Consider the following 13,946-nt stretch of genomic DNA (forward strand, 5'->3'; position numbering starts at 1 on the left):
ACCTAACTAATTATGTACACTGGAACATACGTTTGGTAGTTATTCTTAATTATAAAAAACTCCCGAAGAGGTCTAGAGTTTCAATTAAGTTAAAAAATATAGTAATTTTTCGTTGTTTGGTGTGCTGAAAATGTATACACTATACACAGTAATATTAATACATTTTGATAAATAATTAAAAATACTTATACCTAAATTAATGGCGTTAAATTCATACTTCATAGTCAACTATGATTTATACGTAAGACACATCTAGACCATAGATTGTAAGACCTATAATTATAAGCTATAAAGGTTTATTATTTTATTTATTCTCTATGTCTAATGTCTATGATCTGGATTCTGGATACAGAACTCGGAAGTTAATTTATCGACCAAATTAAAAAATGAAAATTTTGTAATATGTTATCAATTATCATATGATTTGATTTTTAGTTATAGTGTCTTTGGAATTCTAACCTAACATTTTATGAAGTTTGGCAACAGAGCAAATGATAAACAGAATTTGAGTTCGAGAGTGAAGACTAGTTAACAATAATATTTTTCATTATTTTCAATTTTTGTCAAGTCAACTCAACTCAATTTTTGGATAGTTAAAATAATAATTATATTTACGTTTTGTATTAACTATTAACTCATCAAATTTGTATTAATAAATATGGTAAGTCATATCTTTCAATGGAATTCTCTGGTTATAAATTGTATATTTTTTTATTTATTTTATTATACTAATTACTGATATTTTAAATGTTTTACTTAGGTATATTAATTGTTGATTCGTAATGTATGTTCTTGTGTAGGGACAAAGTCATTCGGGTGGTGGAGGAGCCGGAGGTGAGAAGAAAGATGACAAAGACAAGAAGAAGAAGTACGAACCACCAATTCCAACTAGGGTTGGTAAGAAAAGGAAACGTGCAAAGGGTCCAGATACAGCCACAAAATTACCTCAAAGTAGTACCACTAACTATTACATAGAATCTTTTTCTTAATTTTTATTAAATTATTTTTAAATTTTAGTTACACCACACACAAGATGTCGTTTGAAGTTGTTAAAACTAGAACGTGTAAAGGATTATTTGATGATGGAAGAAGAATTCATATTGAATCAAGAAAGATTGAAGCCCCAAGAAGAAAGAAACGAGGTAATAATACATTGGTATTTGTTATTGTTGAAACCATTAACCATTTATGATATAAATAAAATTTTATTTTTTGATCGATTGTAACATGTAATATTGGTAGTTATCAGGGAAAAATAAACGTGTGGGGGAGTGAACTTAGTAATACGGGTATCAGATTCAACTTCCACTGCACAAAAGCTTTGCTTACATTAAATGATGTTAGAAATTAAAATATTCCATTGAAATAAATGGCTTTATGAACCATATTTACTGTCTATTTATAAAGGAGTAAAGATATAGGCATTTTTTCACGAAATCTTAATCTAGAACTTACTATAGTATAATTAATAATACTAATAATCTTGATCACTTATATGAATTTCTGTAACGAAAACACGATAACACTGAACACATATCTTAAAAATATTTATGAAAACTTTTATTCAAATAAGAAAAACATGGCAAAAAATTCACAAACTACACGCAACATTCGGATATTTGAATAAACGTGAAATAATAAGCTCTAACTAGTACAGTGATGCGATTCTTTATTGGAATTTTTTTTATCAAACTGATTTGTAGCCATTTCTATAAGTTATCAATTTTTTTTCCATAAAAAATTGTGTCTTTTCAAAATATTGTGCTTTCTTTAAGATACATACAACAATGATTTGATAACCATTTGAAAGAAAATATGTTAAGTATTACTTTTTAGTTAGCCCTATCATATTTTAAACGCTATATTATTTATGTCTGTCGTCTTTGTAAGTATGGCCGCACATGTTGGCCAGGAGATCTGTAATTTATATGTTTTTATTTATATTATGTAATAAACATTTCTTTAAACACTACTATTAATTTTAGGAAGAAAGATCTAGGGTAGATGATTTACGTGGAAGTCCAATGTCGGTTGGTACTTTGGAGGAAATTATCGATGACAATCATGCCATTGTGTCAACGTCTGTTGGAAGCGAACACTATGTTAGTATATTGTCATTTGTTGACAAAGACCAATTGGAACCGGGTTGCTCTGTTTTGCTAAACCATAAGGTAATTGAATAAACATAAAAATATGGTGGTATAACTTGATTTAAAACACTAACCTATGTTTAACCGTTTGTGAACTTAATGTATTTCAGGTTCATGCAGTTGTAGGTGTTTTATCTGACGACACTGATCCAATGGTAACTGTTATGAAGTTAGAAAAAGCACCCCAAGAAACTTATGGCGATATTGGTGGGCTGGATCAACAAATTCAGGAAATAAAAGAATCTGTTGAGTTGCCACTCACTCACCCTGAGTATTATGAAGAAATGGGTATTAAACCCCCCAAAGGAGTGATTCTGTATGGACCTCCGGGTACTGGAAAAACTCTTTTGGCCAAAGCCGTTGCCAATCAAACTTCAGCTACATTCTTAAGAGTTGTTGGATCGGAACTTATCCAAAAATATTTGGTATGACGCATTTTTTTATTTTACGTTTAATATCAATTAATTAACTAAAAATTCTGTTGTTTTATAATGGCTATTAAGACTGTTTTTTTTTATAACTGTATAGAAAGGAATCCAAGTTAATTAAAATTGTACTCTTATTGAAAATCAATTTGTAATTATTCCACAGGGAGATGGTCCTAAGTTGGTTAGAGAACTGTTCCGTGTTGCAGAAGAACATGCTCCATCAATAGTCTTTATCGATGAAATTGATGCAGTGGGTACCAAACGTTACGACTCAAATTCTGGAGGAGAACGTGAAATTCAACGTACTATGCTGGAGTTACTTAACCAACTGGATGGTTTCGATTCGAGGGGTGACGTTAAGGTATGAAATTCTTCTAATTGATTTAAATTATTGTTACTTAAGTGTTTAATCACCGAATAACTTTAATACGATGATATGAAAATGTTAATTGTACATTGCAATGATAAATTTTACATTGTACAAGTATTTTTGTTTCTGTGTTAGGAATTACTAAAATCAAAACTAAAATTGTTCAAATCCTTTTAAGTTATATTGTCTGTAAATCATATTTTGTTGGTTTTAGTAGGTTTATTAAGTATCAATTTAAAACCACTCTTTTTGTATGTGTTCATATATTGAGTATAGACTGTATCTCGACGACAAGACCAATTCGACAAAATTAACAACATTTTTGGAAACGGCGACCTTCAAATATAGTTTTAAGCTGTATTATCAATTAATATTATTTTATCTCAGTTACCCACTTAACAATTGTACTGATACTGGGTGAAATTTATCGATGTATATATTATCCACAATTCTACCATCGTATGATATTAGAAGTTGTGTACAAATAAAAAAACATTTTTTTAATCAATAAATATTCTCTGACCAAATTTAGTTTCTTTTATATAATTGTTTGATATACCGGGTGATTCTTTTAACGCCCTACACTAGTTTACTTATAAAATAATTTCAATTTTGTAGTGTTTCTCTTTGGAAATATTTTTATTTTTGTTATAGTACAATATTAAACATTTTTTTTTAGTATTTGCTAGAGCTCTATCAACTTACTGAACTTAAATGGCAAAGTTTATAAATTCAGTTAGCTTTTTAAATTAAGAATAATTTACTGATCGATAACCAGTTTTGAATAGTTATTTTTAAAGTTATTTAAGTTTAAAATTTAGGACTGGAGGTGGAGTGTGGCTGAGAAATGTCCGCAGATAAAAATAACTCTACTCTCCACTCTTACTCCCATCCTAAATTTTAAACTTTAATAACTTGTAAATAATTATTCAAAACACTATTAAACAGCAATTATTTTAAGAATAAACTAGTGTAGAGCGTTAAAGGATTTACCGGATATTGTGCTGTATAAAAACGATAAAAGCAATTAATTATTTTTAATTTTGTCCAAATGGCCACTTCCACCACCATAGTTCAATTTATTATGCTTATGATTTTAATACATTTATTATTTTTACATTCAGGTTGTGATGGCCACTAATCGTATTGAGACCTTAGATCCAGCATTAATTCGTCCTGGCCGTATTGATCGAAAGATCGAGTTCCCCTTGCCAGACGAAAAGACCAAACGTCGTATATTCAATATACACACTTCTAGAATGACATTGGCTGACGGAGTTAATCTACAAGAACTAATTATGGCCAAAGATGATCTCTCTGGAGCTGATATTAAGGTAATTATTGACAAATTCAAATAAGGCAGTTTCTTTTTTTTTTTAATGGTTCTAATCAAATAACTAAGTGAATACGTGTGAGGTAGCAACAGTTGAGGCGTTAAACTTGACACTAAAAGTATCGAGTTTAATTCCATTGTGTAATAAAAAAGTTGTTGCAACAAGCCTTGCCTATTTAGGTTGGTTGCAGTTATTTAAATGCACAAAAATAAATAGGTACATTTGATGATATCTGTGTTAGTTCCAATAAAACGTAAAAAAACATTGAATTTATTTCAAAAAATTAAAGTGAATATCAATAATAATTGCTTACAACTTACAATATTAATTTCATTGCAGGCAATTTGTACTGAAGCTGGTTTGATGGCGCTCCGTGAACGTCGTATGAAAGTGACTAACGAAGATTTCAAGAAATCCAAGGAGAGTGTTTTGTACCGCAAGAAAGAAGGCACTCCTGAAGGATTATATTTATAACATGTTGAAACTAATCCATTATTCTTATCAAATTTAATAATTTTTATATTTATATTTTCAAAATTCAATGCATAAATGAAGTCGAAAATATATATGTGTAACATAATTATAATTGTTAATTTATACAATATATTTTAGTTTTCTGCTCCTTCAATTTAATTATAAATGTATGCAATGAAAGTTAATAATATATTTAATTCTTTAATAGAATAGTCAGTAAATTCATTGTTATAATGTGTCATATAAAGGGTGATCACAATAATATGACAATATTATATGTAAAAGTCTGTCGGATCATCGTAATACATCCTCAGTGTTTCTTCATAGTATTTTCAAAGTATTAGTTTTTATTTTTATGGTATTAGTTGTGATCCTTGACAATATTAACTACAAAAATTTTGGTTTGCGAAACACAAAACCTTTTAACATATTTATGTTACAACTAGTAGATTTTAAATAGAGAAAATGAAATAAAATATTTATGTATATATTTTTGACATTTTCTGTAATTCTGTAAAAATTAAATTAAAAAATGTTATTTTGAATAACTTATGTTTTTTATAAATTGTATTTAAGTAACTTGTCAAAAAACACTCCGTAAGGTACCGAAGTTAAACTGTGCGAGAGAGAACTGGCAAATTATAATTTACTTAAATAGCCGTTTTTATTGGACAAACAAGATATATGTTTATATGTATATACAGAGTAATCCATTTAACCAAAAAACACTCGATGCATTTAATAAAAATAATTGCCATTTAAAAAAAAAAAATGTTTGTTTTACAATGTCACTTAAGTCATAACTCATAACTAACTAAAAATGTTCTCAAAAAGAAAAACTACTTATTAATTTATTAATATCTTCCAAATAAATGAACTTCTTATGTTAAATGGATCACTGTATAAATAGATAGACATTTTAAGGTGTTTAAACTTCTTATGTTTCAAAAGTCATAAATTGGGCAATAATGCGTAATGTCTCAGCCCAACTTTTTAAATTCTATTTACAAAAAATGTAAAAATAATTAAAATATTAGCTATCGGTTGCTTATAAAAAGTTTTTTCATAATTTTCATGACATAACATTTTTTATTGAAAAATAAGTGTTGCCTTACCTATAACATCAATAACATACATTCTTATTGTTGTATTTATATATTAGTTTGTTACTGTTGGTGGAGATTGTAATGAATGACTAATTAACGATGTTAGCCAAAATGATGAACGTTAAATAGCTAACTAAAATCTAAATAGAAAAATACTTAAATCTTTTATTTTTACAAGAAACACAAGTTTACAACAAACATGAGCGCACACATTGTGGATAATTAAATATAAACTAAATTAAATTTATAATTATTTATCGATCAATTTCTTTGGACTACACTAGGGAAATTTGAGTTTGCATAATTGTATGCAAATATTACAATATTTGGATACATAGTTTTGCTGTTTATTAAATACATGTCATGGTATGACATTAACATTTTAACTACGTTTCTGTAAACTAAAGCATATAACAATTTGTAATGTAACTTCACTCTACTCACTTTACACTATATGATAGTTAAGAAATAGAATTAAAACATCATGTATAACACCTTAGTTAATACTCTATTAAAAAAGATTCAAGTGATATGAGCCCGTCAGGGCCTGCAAAAATTGCCTATGCGGACAGTGTTTCATGTCCACATGGCGGGGTATTGGTTAAAGTTTTCAACTAGCAATAATCGCACCTCGGATAGACCTCATTGGTTACGATATCGCCACTGCGCAAAGCTGACGATATCGTCGGTTTTGGTGTTGTTTATGCACTGAACGCATACACGAACCCGGTCAGTATGCCAAAATGCGTCGACTACCTTTAAAGCTTACGGCTAGTCTCCAGACGGGCCAAAAGTACATAGGAAGGCCGTAAGTCACACAAAGTGTTCGTGTCGGGTTCGTCGATAGAACTTTACACCTTGGACGATCGACAGTTAAGCTTGGATACTACGAAACCGGAGCGGCCAATGAGTTGAACACGTCCAGCACATTCTACTGGCGTCACTGTAAACTACACGGCGGCAGATCACGTCGGGACGGTCGTTGACGCAACGTTGGAATATTACACCAGATGTCGCTATACGTAACAAAACGAAAGTGGGTATACTTGCATTTTCATCTTATCATATTTTTATCCGTGATCAGAATTTATTAAATTTAAAATTTAAGTAAAAATAAAATCTACTTTTCTGTTTTTAACGTTAAAATTATACTTTTTTCGGAGTTCTACATAATATTTTTGAATTTATTCAAAATGGAAAATGTAAAAACTTATCCTGTTTGATATTTGCTTTTCGACGTCAAAAAACCACCAAACATATTTTGGATTAAAAGAAAATAATTCTGTTGTTAAACCATCAACTGTCGAGTTGTAAAACCACAATTACCAATTTCATGTTAGCTACAAGATTGTACGAAGACGGTTGAGGTAAATATATATAATTTGTAACAAAACATATTACCTGTATAGGTATAATAATGTTTAATATTTTCATTTTTATTAGTAAGTAATATTTTGTCAATGTTTTAAATTAGGTGTCCATATATGAAGTAAAACCATTGTATATGCCGACTTTCGTACACAACTAAAGTATGAAGACCTATAGCTGACTTAAAAAAAACAACATTTATGACTGTATATGTAATACTGAGACATATGGGTAATAAAAACTAATTCGTGACTATATTTTTCCAAGTTTCTTTTTGCTTCTTGGTTAGAATATTTATAATAATTATACGGATGTATGTAAAGGTACATATTATTATAGAAAATAAATTTAATAAATGGAATATAAATCTAGGTGAAAATGTCCAAAGAAATTAGTTCCAGGAAAAAATATCTATTTAATTGCTATAAACTATACTGTACAACTATTATAATATATTACTAATAATTATATAATTATGATTCATATAAAATACCCTAAAAAATGTTACTAAATTTCACTATTATTAAGAGCTATACTTTTTGGGCTTCTAAAAGAGAACTCTTGAATGCATTATATTTTATTATTAATAAACTAAAAAACTTTTGGCATTTTGACTTGTTTTAATTGGATATTTTTACTATTGAATATATACCAATAATACACCGATCCATATAATTTAATACTAATCAACATTAATTTCTGCATTAATTTCTTACAGTCAAATCAGGGACCGCTTTGGACTAAGTAGAGGTCTATTTTGCCGTACCAACTACAAGTCTATCCGGGCCATGTCAAAACTCATGGATGATTTTATTATATGGCCTTAAAGAAGTTCTGCAATAGGTAACTTGTATATATATATTTTTTCTTGTATACATCTAACTTATTTTATACATATTTATTTGTTCCGATATTTTTAATAGAAACTATACAATAATTCAAAAATTTAGGGCTCAATATAAACAAATATATTATTAAATTTGTATATTCTCTCTATTTTTTAATATTATTAAGCTCAATTGTCTTTTACATTTTTTTTTTAGGTTCATTGAAGCAAAATGAAATGATGAGTCTTACTGTGATAGCTGCTTGCATTTTACATAATTTGGCCTTCAAATGTAATGACTTGATGGAAATTGAGACTAGTGTTCATGATTTAGATATTTTGACTGAAGAAATGTATCAAGTTGTTGTTACCTACTTTAACATCAACTACAAGACACAGAACAATTAAAAGAAATTAATTTAATTCTAGGCAAACTATACATTATATATTATCCTAATAATTTACTTGTGCCTTTTCCATATGATTGATAATTGTTTTTTTTTTTAGGTTTTTGAATAACTGATTTTCAATTGCTTTTTGATATAATCTGTATAAATAAATAAATATATATATATATATATATATATAATATCTATTACAATATATTGTGATCGTATTACATTAAGATTTCAAACAATAACATAAAATATGTATATATAATATGAGTGTTTCTTAAGTTTTTTTTAGACCTACAATATCTGTTATACCTATATGTTTATATTATCTAGAATGTGAGTTAGAACTAGAATTGGGAAATTTGAAAGTTTGTGTTTTCAAAAACAAAAAAGCTAAGATAAGACTATTGTGATTCAAGCAAACTTCATTGTTGTCGGGTATAATATAGTGTAATGTTTAATAATTTATTAGAATTAGTCTTATACTAATGAGGATTTAACTTCTGTGCAATTGGGGCGGATGCCGACACTTAAGTCTTAACGATCTTGTTATGTTAAATGTATAGAATACTCGATTGTTAATATTAACATATCAATGTTAATAGTAACAATCGAGTATTCTACTTTGAATCTAATTTAACTATGTTAATTATTACAATATTTAACATAGTTATATATATTTAAGAAGTATGCACTGTAGTTGCATATAATACAACGTGCTATAGAATTTACTATTATAAGGGGATTGCATGCGGTCTGATATTGTTTTTTTTAATTAAAATAACATCTTGAAGCTTATACAAATAATTAACCTGTAAATTATCACTGGTGGATATTTATTAAATAACATCTTATCAGTCTTAACTATTGCCTATACAATGCTCCTTAAAAACAGACCGCACCCAATCATCCCCTTGTACAGGTGTTGAAGATGAGAATTTAAGATCTTTGAGTACATATGTAGGCTGTCGTGAGAACTGACAGCCCGTTCTAGATAAATTAAAAGAGCAACGGTTACACCAGCATAACTGGTGGACCATTAGTCGATTGCTCGATTGCTGAAATTCAACTGGTATAAATGTACAGTTTGTCTTCTTCGGCTGTGCAGAAGTTTGGTCACAAGACAGTTTGCAATTTCTTTTGCTGAGAGTGATTGATTTGTTAAGACTGAAAACTCGACTAAACCCAAGTGTTGTTACTACTCGATTATTAAGTGAAATTACTTAAGTTTACAAGCAAGAAAGAATGAAAGTGTAGAGCAAAGACAACCGACAAAATCAAACGATGGTTTACAAAAGGCAAGACGTCTTGACGGTTTTAGTCGTGACCGACAGATGGCGGTACACGGTTGAAAATGAAGTCTGTGCATAATAGAATACTGTGTCGTTTATTGTAAAAGTGGCGAATATTAACCAGGTTTAATAATGAATATATTATCCAAACATACAATACAATATTTATAACACATTGTTTTTTAAAATTCAGTTGTCGATACCATTGAAAAAGATTTATTTGTCGTGGGAAAAAAACCTAATTAACGGTAAACAAAATGAGAAAAGTCTTGACAGTCTGTTTTGAAAGATATTTGCCAAAAAATTATAGTGTTATTAAGATGTAGGTAGTGTAGATACATTTATAGTACATATATATAAATATCCATTAAACAAGATCAAGTGTTTGTATTTCCTCTGTTCAAGTAAGTAAAAGGTTGCAACTTATCAGCATAAGTTATCAAAAAGTAAGGTATTGACAACTTATTTATAGGTCTAAGATTTATAATTTTGAACAAGACTGCAAATCAATATTATGGAACAAAGGTATTTATGTTTATTTTGAACCATCAAAATTTCAAAACTAAACAAATAACATTAAAATTATTTAAAAAAAAAAACCGCCGCGCTTACTTGCAAATAATAAAAAAAACATTTGCCAGAATAAACAGCAATTATTAAAACCGAATTTCTTACAAAATAACATTTAATACTTATTAAGTTAAAAAGTCTAAACTACCTACGTTTAGAAACCATTAATGTTTGGTTTAACTGTATTGTGTTTATAGGGAAAATTGTTTAGAAAACGGGTTTTTCTTAAATATATGTAAATAATAATGAAAGAAATGAGAAAATGTCGTTTCTCGGTTTTGGGGGTAAAGTAGTTAAACATTTTTAGTACATTTTTTTTTGTATCTAGCTCGGAGAACTGATTTTTTTATACGGCCACTTTTTAGATCAGTTAAACATACCTGAAAGGTACTTTATTGGGCCAAAAATGTAATAATTTCACCACTTAATAAAAAATAGAAAATGTTTTTCCACGAGTTACTCTACTATAATTATTTTATATGTATTCAAACAGGAAAGGTTGAATTGTCTTTGATTACCAAAATTAGCCATATTAGCCCCAAGCTGGGCCGTCTGACGATACTGAGATTTGCATAAAATAGGCCAGCCTAAATAGTATTTTTTTTCTTTATGCAAATCAGTTTTTATACTATTTTAAAATTTTCAGCAGGTTTAATTAAAATAAAAAAATTAAAATCTTGAGCATTATAGAAATTAATAGTTATTATTAAATGTATACAAAACTTATTTTATTTGTGTTAATTTCTTTTTGATATAGACATTCTAGGTATTTAAATTGTGCACATGAAGTAGTTGGTCGGAACCATTTTTCCATATTATAACCTTTAGAAAGTACAGCCACACACACATTGCATAATATTATGTCAAGGTACGTTCGTGAGTTGATAATTACCTCCAAATAATATGTTAAATTGGTTGACAGAGAACCTGCGTAAGTGAATTTTAAACACCAAGTAATATTTCAGATATGAGCTATGGCAAAGGGTATCTAATTGTTTTCAAATATTAAGAAAAAAATAAGAGTATTTTAACCAAATAATGACGGCGGACTATGGAAGGAACTCAAAAATAATCATTTAAATAAAATATTTTATAAACGCAGTAGCTGTTGACGGTTAGTAAACTATACTTTTGGCGACAGTCTTTCTTTTCTTTTTGCAACACAGCTGCGATGGCTGACAATGCACACTTACAAAATTATACGTCTTTGGTGAAAATATAATATGCAATGAGCAAATTGTAAAATTTGTTACTTACATTTTTTTTATGTAACTTAAAAAAGGTTGTTACAGTAAATCGTTTCAAAACTTTCTCTATAGTATTTTTTAATATTTAATATCACAGCAGTCAGCATCCTATTGATAGCATTAAATATTTAAAACATTTTTTTTCCGTCTAAACCTGTTTAGGTAGGCATAAACAAAAAAAAGATACCATTAAAAATGGTTTTAAAGATAAAAAAAAAATACCATACAAAATTGACTTTGACTTATGACTATGCCAGGAACTCAAAAAAAAAAAATCATTTAAACAAAATTTAGTGTACTGCAAAAATTTATTTATAATTCATAATATTAGACATCATTTTTTAGCAAAAAATCAAATATTATATGCAAGTTATTTAAAAAAAATATTTTGAATAATTGTTTAACATTATACAGAAATGTAAATAATATAAAATTTAAAGAGTAGGTATAATATAATTGAGAAAATGGATTTTTACATACATACATTATTAGTACATATTTTTTATAAGGTTGATTTTTTATTTATATTCTATGTATTTTAGTTAAATAATCTCACATAACATATGGCCGAACTCTTTCTTCAAATTCGTCGAATGATTGCAAAATATCAAAATTTACATGAGACAGTTTGTTTTTTAAATATTCCACAAAAACTCCCACACACATCATTCTCTTTCCTAACGAAGATCTTATGTCACTGTTATGTTTATAACTAGAACCAATAGCGTCTGCAATATCCACTAGTCTATTGGTTAGACAGCTAACTGTTTTTAAGGACTCAGGGCGGTAGTTTGAAAAATGTAATCCTGAATTGTTTGTATCGTACATTTTCAGCAAATGCGAAATCTTAGACATTTTGTCTTCTATTGTCCGATTAAAAATTGATAAAAAGTCGGTAATGCGTTTCGTGAAATCGTCATTTTTTTTATATTGCATGAGTTCCACGAAATCATCATCCTTTTTTAATTTAAGCAAGCTAGCAAAATCATCTAAATGTTGTTTGTACAATGATTGTATTTGTTCCTGCACTGACTGTGATTTTTTCATCGTTTTCAAATTGTCCAAAAACGCCCACCACATACGTAATATTATGGTTTTTACAATCCGCAAGAAAAAATAATGGACTTCCTTAAGTGACCTGATCCAATGGGAAAGCGACGACTTAGGATTCTTAGCTGCGGCCATTGAGTTATTCAGGGTGTTTACAAGGATCTGTCCGCCGTCTAAACCTCCAAAATCGGTAATCAAAGTTTTCATAAATGCAGTGTCTTCTGCCACGTTATTAATATATAAGCTTGATTCAACATCAACATTGAAGTTGCTGTTGCTTTCAGACATCATGCGGAGATGTGCACATGTCCCTGTGAGCTTTTCAAACGCTGAATTTTGGTCCTCGTATGAATCATCATTGGCATTATCAGGCCACACATGTTTACATACTTCTATTCCTACATTGAAATATTTTTTCATTAAACCGTGAAGTTTATTCATTTCTTTTTTGCCGTCGCTCATTAAGAACATGTTCATTTTTTTCGTGTAAAGATAAAACATCCACAAATTGTGCGGAAATTTCCTTACCGGGAAACCACTATTGATTCTTGCGTTCAGCATATGTTGAGCCCAATTCGAGCATGTATGGTCGACACTTTTGTACAATTTCACATTTGTGTAGTTATCTGGAGTCATTAAATTTATAAAAACTAATATATCATACGTATAGTTACAATTGAGTTCTTGTAAAGTTGTACTTAAAGTTTGACGATATTTAACGTCTTCTTCGTCGGATATGCTCAATTCCGTTATATGTGTTTGGGGGCTGGCAAATATTCCCCTGTTGAGCGCCTCAAGATAATTATTTTCATCTATTAATTTTTGTTGTATTTCCATACTGTTGTCTGTGGGTTTTACACTCGATGGTCCAGAATTAAATTCATCATTTAACTTTGGTTTATATAAATCTATCTCGTTGTCTGTGGGCACTGCACTCGTTGACCCGGTTTCATATCCATCGAGTAATCCTTGTTTGAGCGAGTCCTTATCGTCGTTTGTGTGTACTGCACTCGATAATCCAACGGTCACCAGAATCGTGATCGTCCAAACAATAGTATTATAGTATGCCATTTTCGAACGTATAAATCGTACTAACGTTAGTTTTTTTGTTTTATGGCTTTCGTTTTTATGTAGGCGACTTAATATATCGGTACAATAATTTTCAACTGTCTACTTCTCAAGTAAACACAACAGTATTTGTCAGGCTGTATTAACGTATAGCTTATAGCCTATAGAAAACTCTTTAAAAATGGTCGGTATTCAGGGCCCCCCGTAATAAGAAAATAATAATAATTTTTTATTAATAAGCATAATATGTAATTATTTAAGTCCTTAC

The 13,946-nt window shown here is 29.0% G+C and overlaps 1 protein-coding gene, 1 long non-coding RNA gene and 1 other non-coding gene across 4 annotated transcripts; 2 read left to right on the forward strand and 1 right to left on the reverse strand.

The window, feature by feature from the left end:
* Positions 1–498: 498 nt before the first annotated feature.
* Positions 499–4,862, forward strand: LOC126847476 (26S proteasome regulatory subunit 4). The gene is made up of 8 exons (XM_050587735.1): positions 499–661; positions 801–951; positions 1,018–1,142; positions 1,986–2,171; positions 2,261–2,575; positions 2,742–2,939; positions 4,073–4,282; positions 4,622–4,862. Exons 1-8 carry the CDS (start codon positions 659–661, stop codon positions 4,754–4,756), a joined length of 1,323 nt encoding a protein of 440 aa, XP_050443692.1. The 5' UTR covers positions 499–658; the 3' UTR covers positions 4,757–4,862.
* Positions 4,863–6,397: 1,535 nt separating this feature from the next.
* LOC126847581 (U4 spliceosomal RNA) lies at positions 6,398–6,537 on the reverse strand. Its single transcript, XR_007687096.1, has one exon. It is a non-coding gene; the product is annotated as a U4 spliceosomal RNA (small nuclear RNA).
* Positions 6,538–6,953: 416 nt separating this feature from the next.
* Positions 6,954–8,555, forward strand: LOC126847481 (uncharacterized). 2 transcript variants are annotated; one of them, XR_007687072.1, is made up of 4 exons: positions 6,954–7,229; positions 7,337–7,553; positions 7,949–8,073; positions 8,274–8,555. It is a non-coding gene; the product is annotated as an uncharacterized LOC126847481 (long non-coding RNA). The 2 variants fall into 2 exon arrangements; XR_007687071.1 differs by having other exon boundaries at positions 7,337–7,461; positions 8,274–8,553.
* Positions 8,556–13,946: the final 5,391 nt, after the last annotated feature.

This window comes from Adelges cooleyi, unplaced genomic scaffold (genome assembly GCF_023614345.1).
Source record: "Adelges cooleyi isolate 19-005CV unplaced genomic scaffold, UGA_ACOO_1.1 ACOO_flye_CR_arks_rails_tigmint_CR_PRNA_108, whole genome shotgun sequence".
NCBI classification, from domain to species: domain Eukaryota; kingdom Metazoa; phylum Arthropoda; class Insecta; order Hemiptera; family Adelgidae; genus Adelges; species Adelges cooleyi.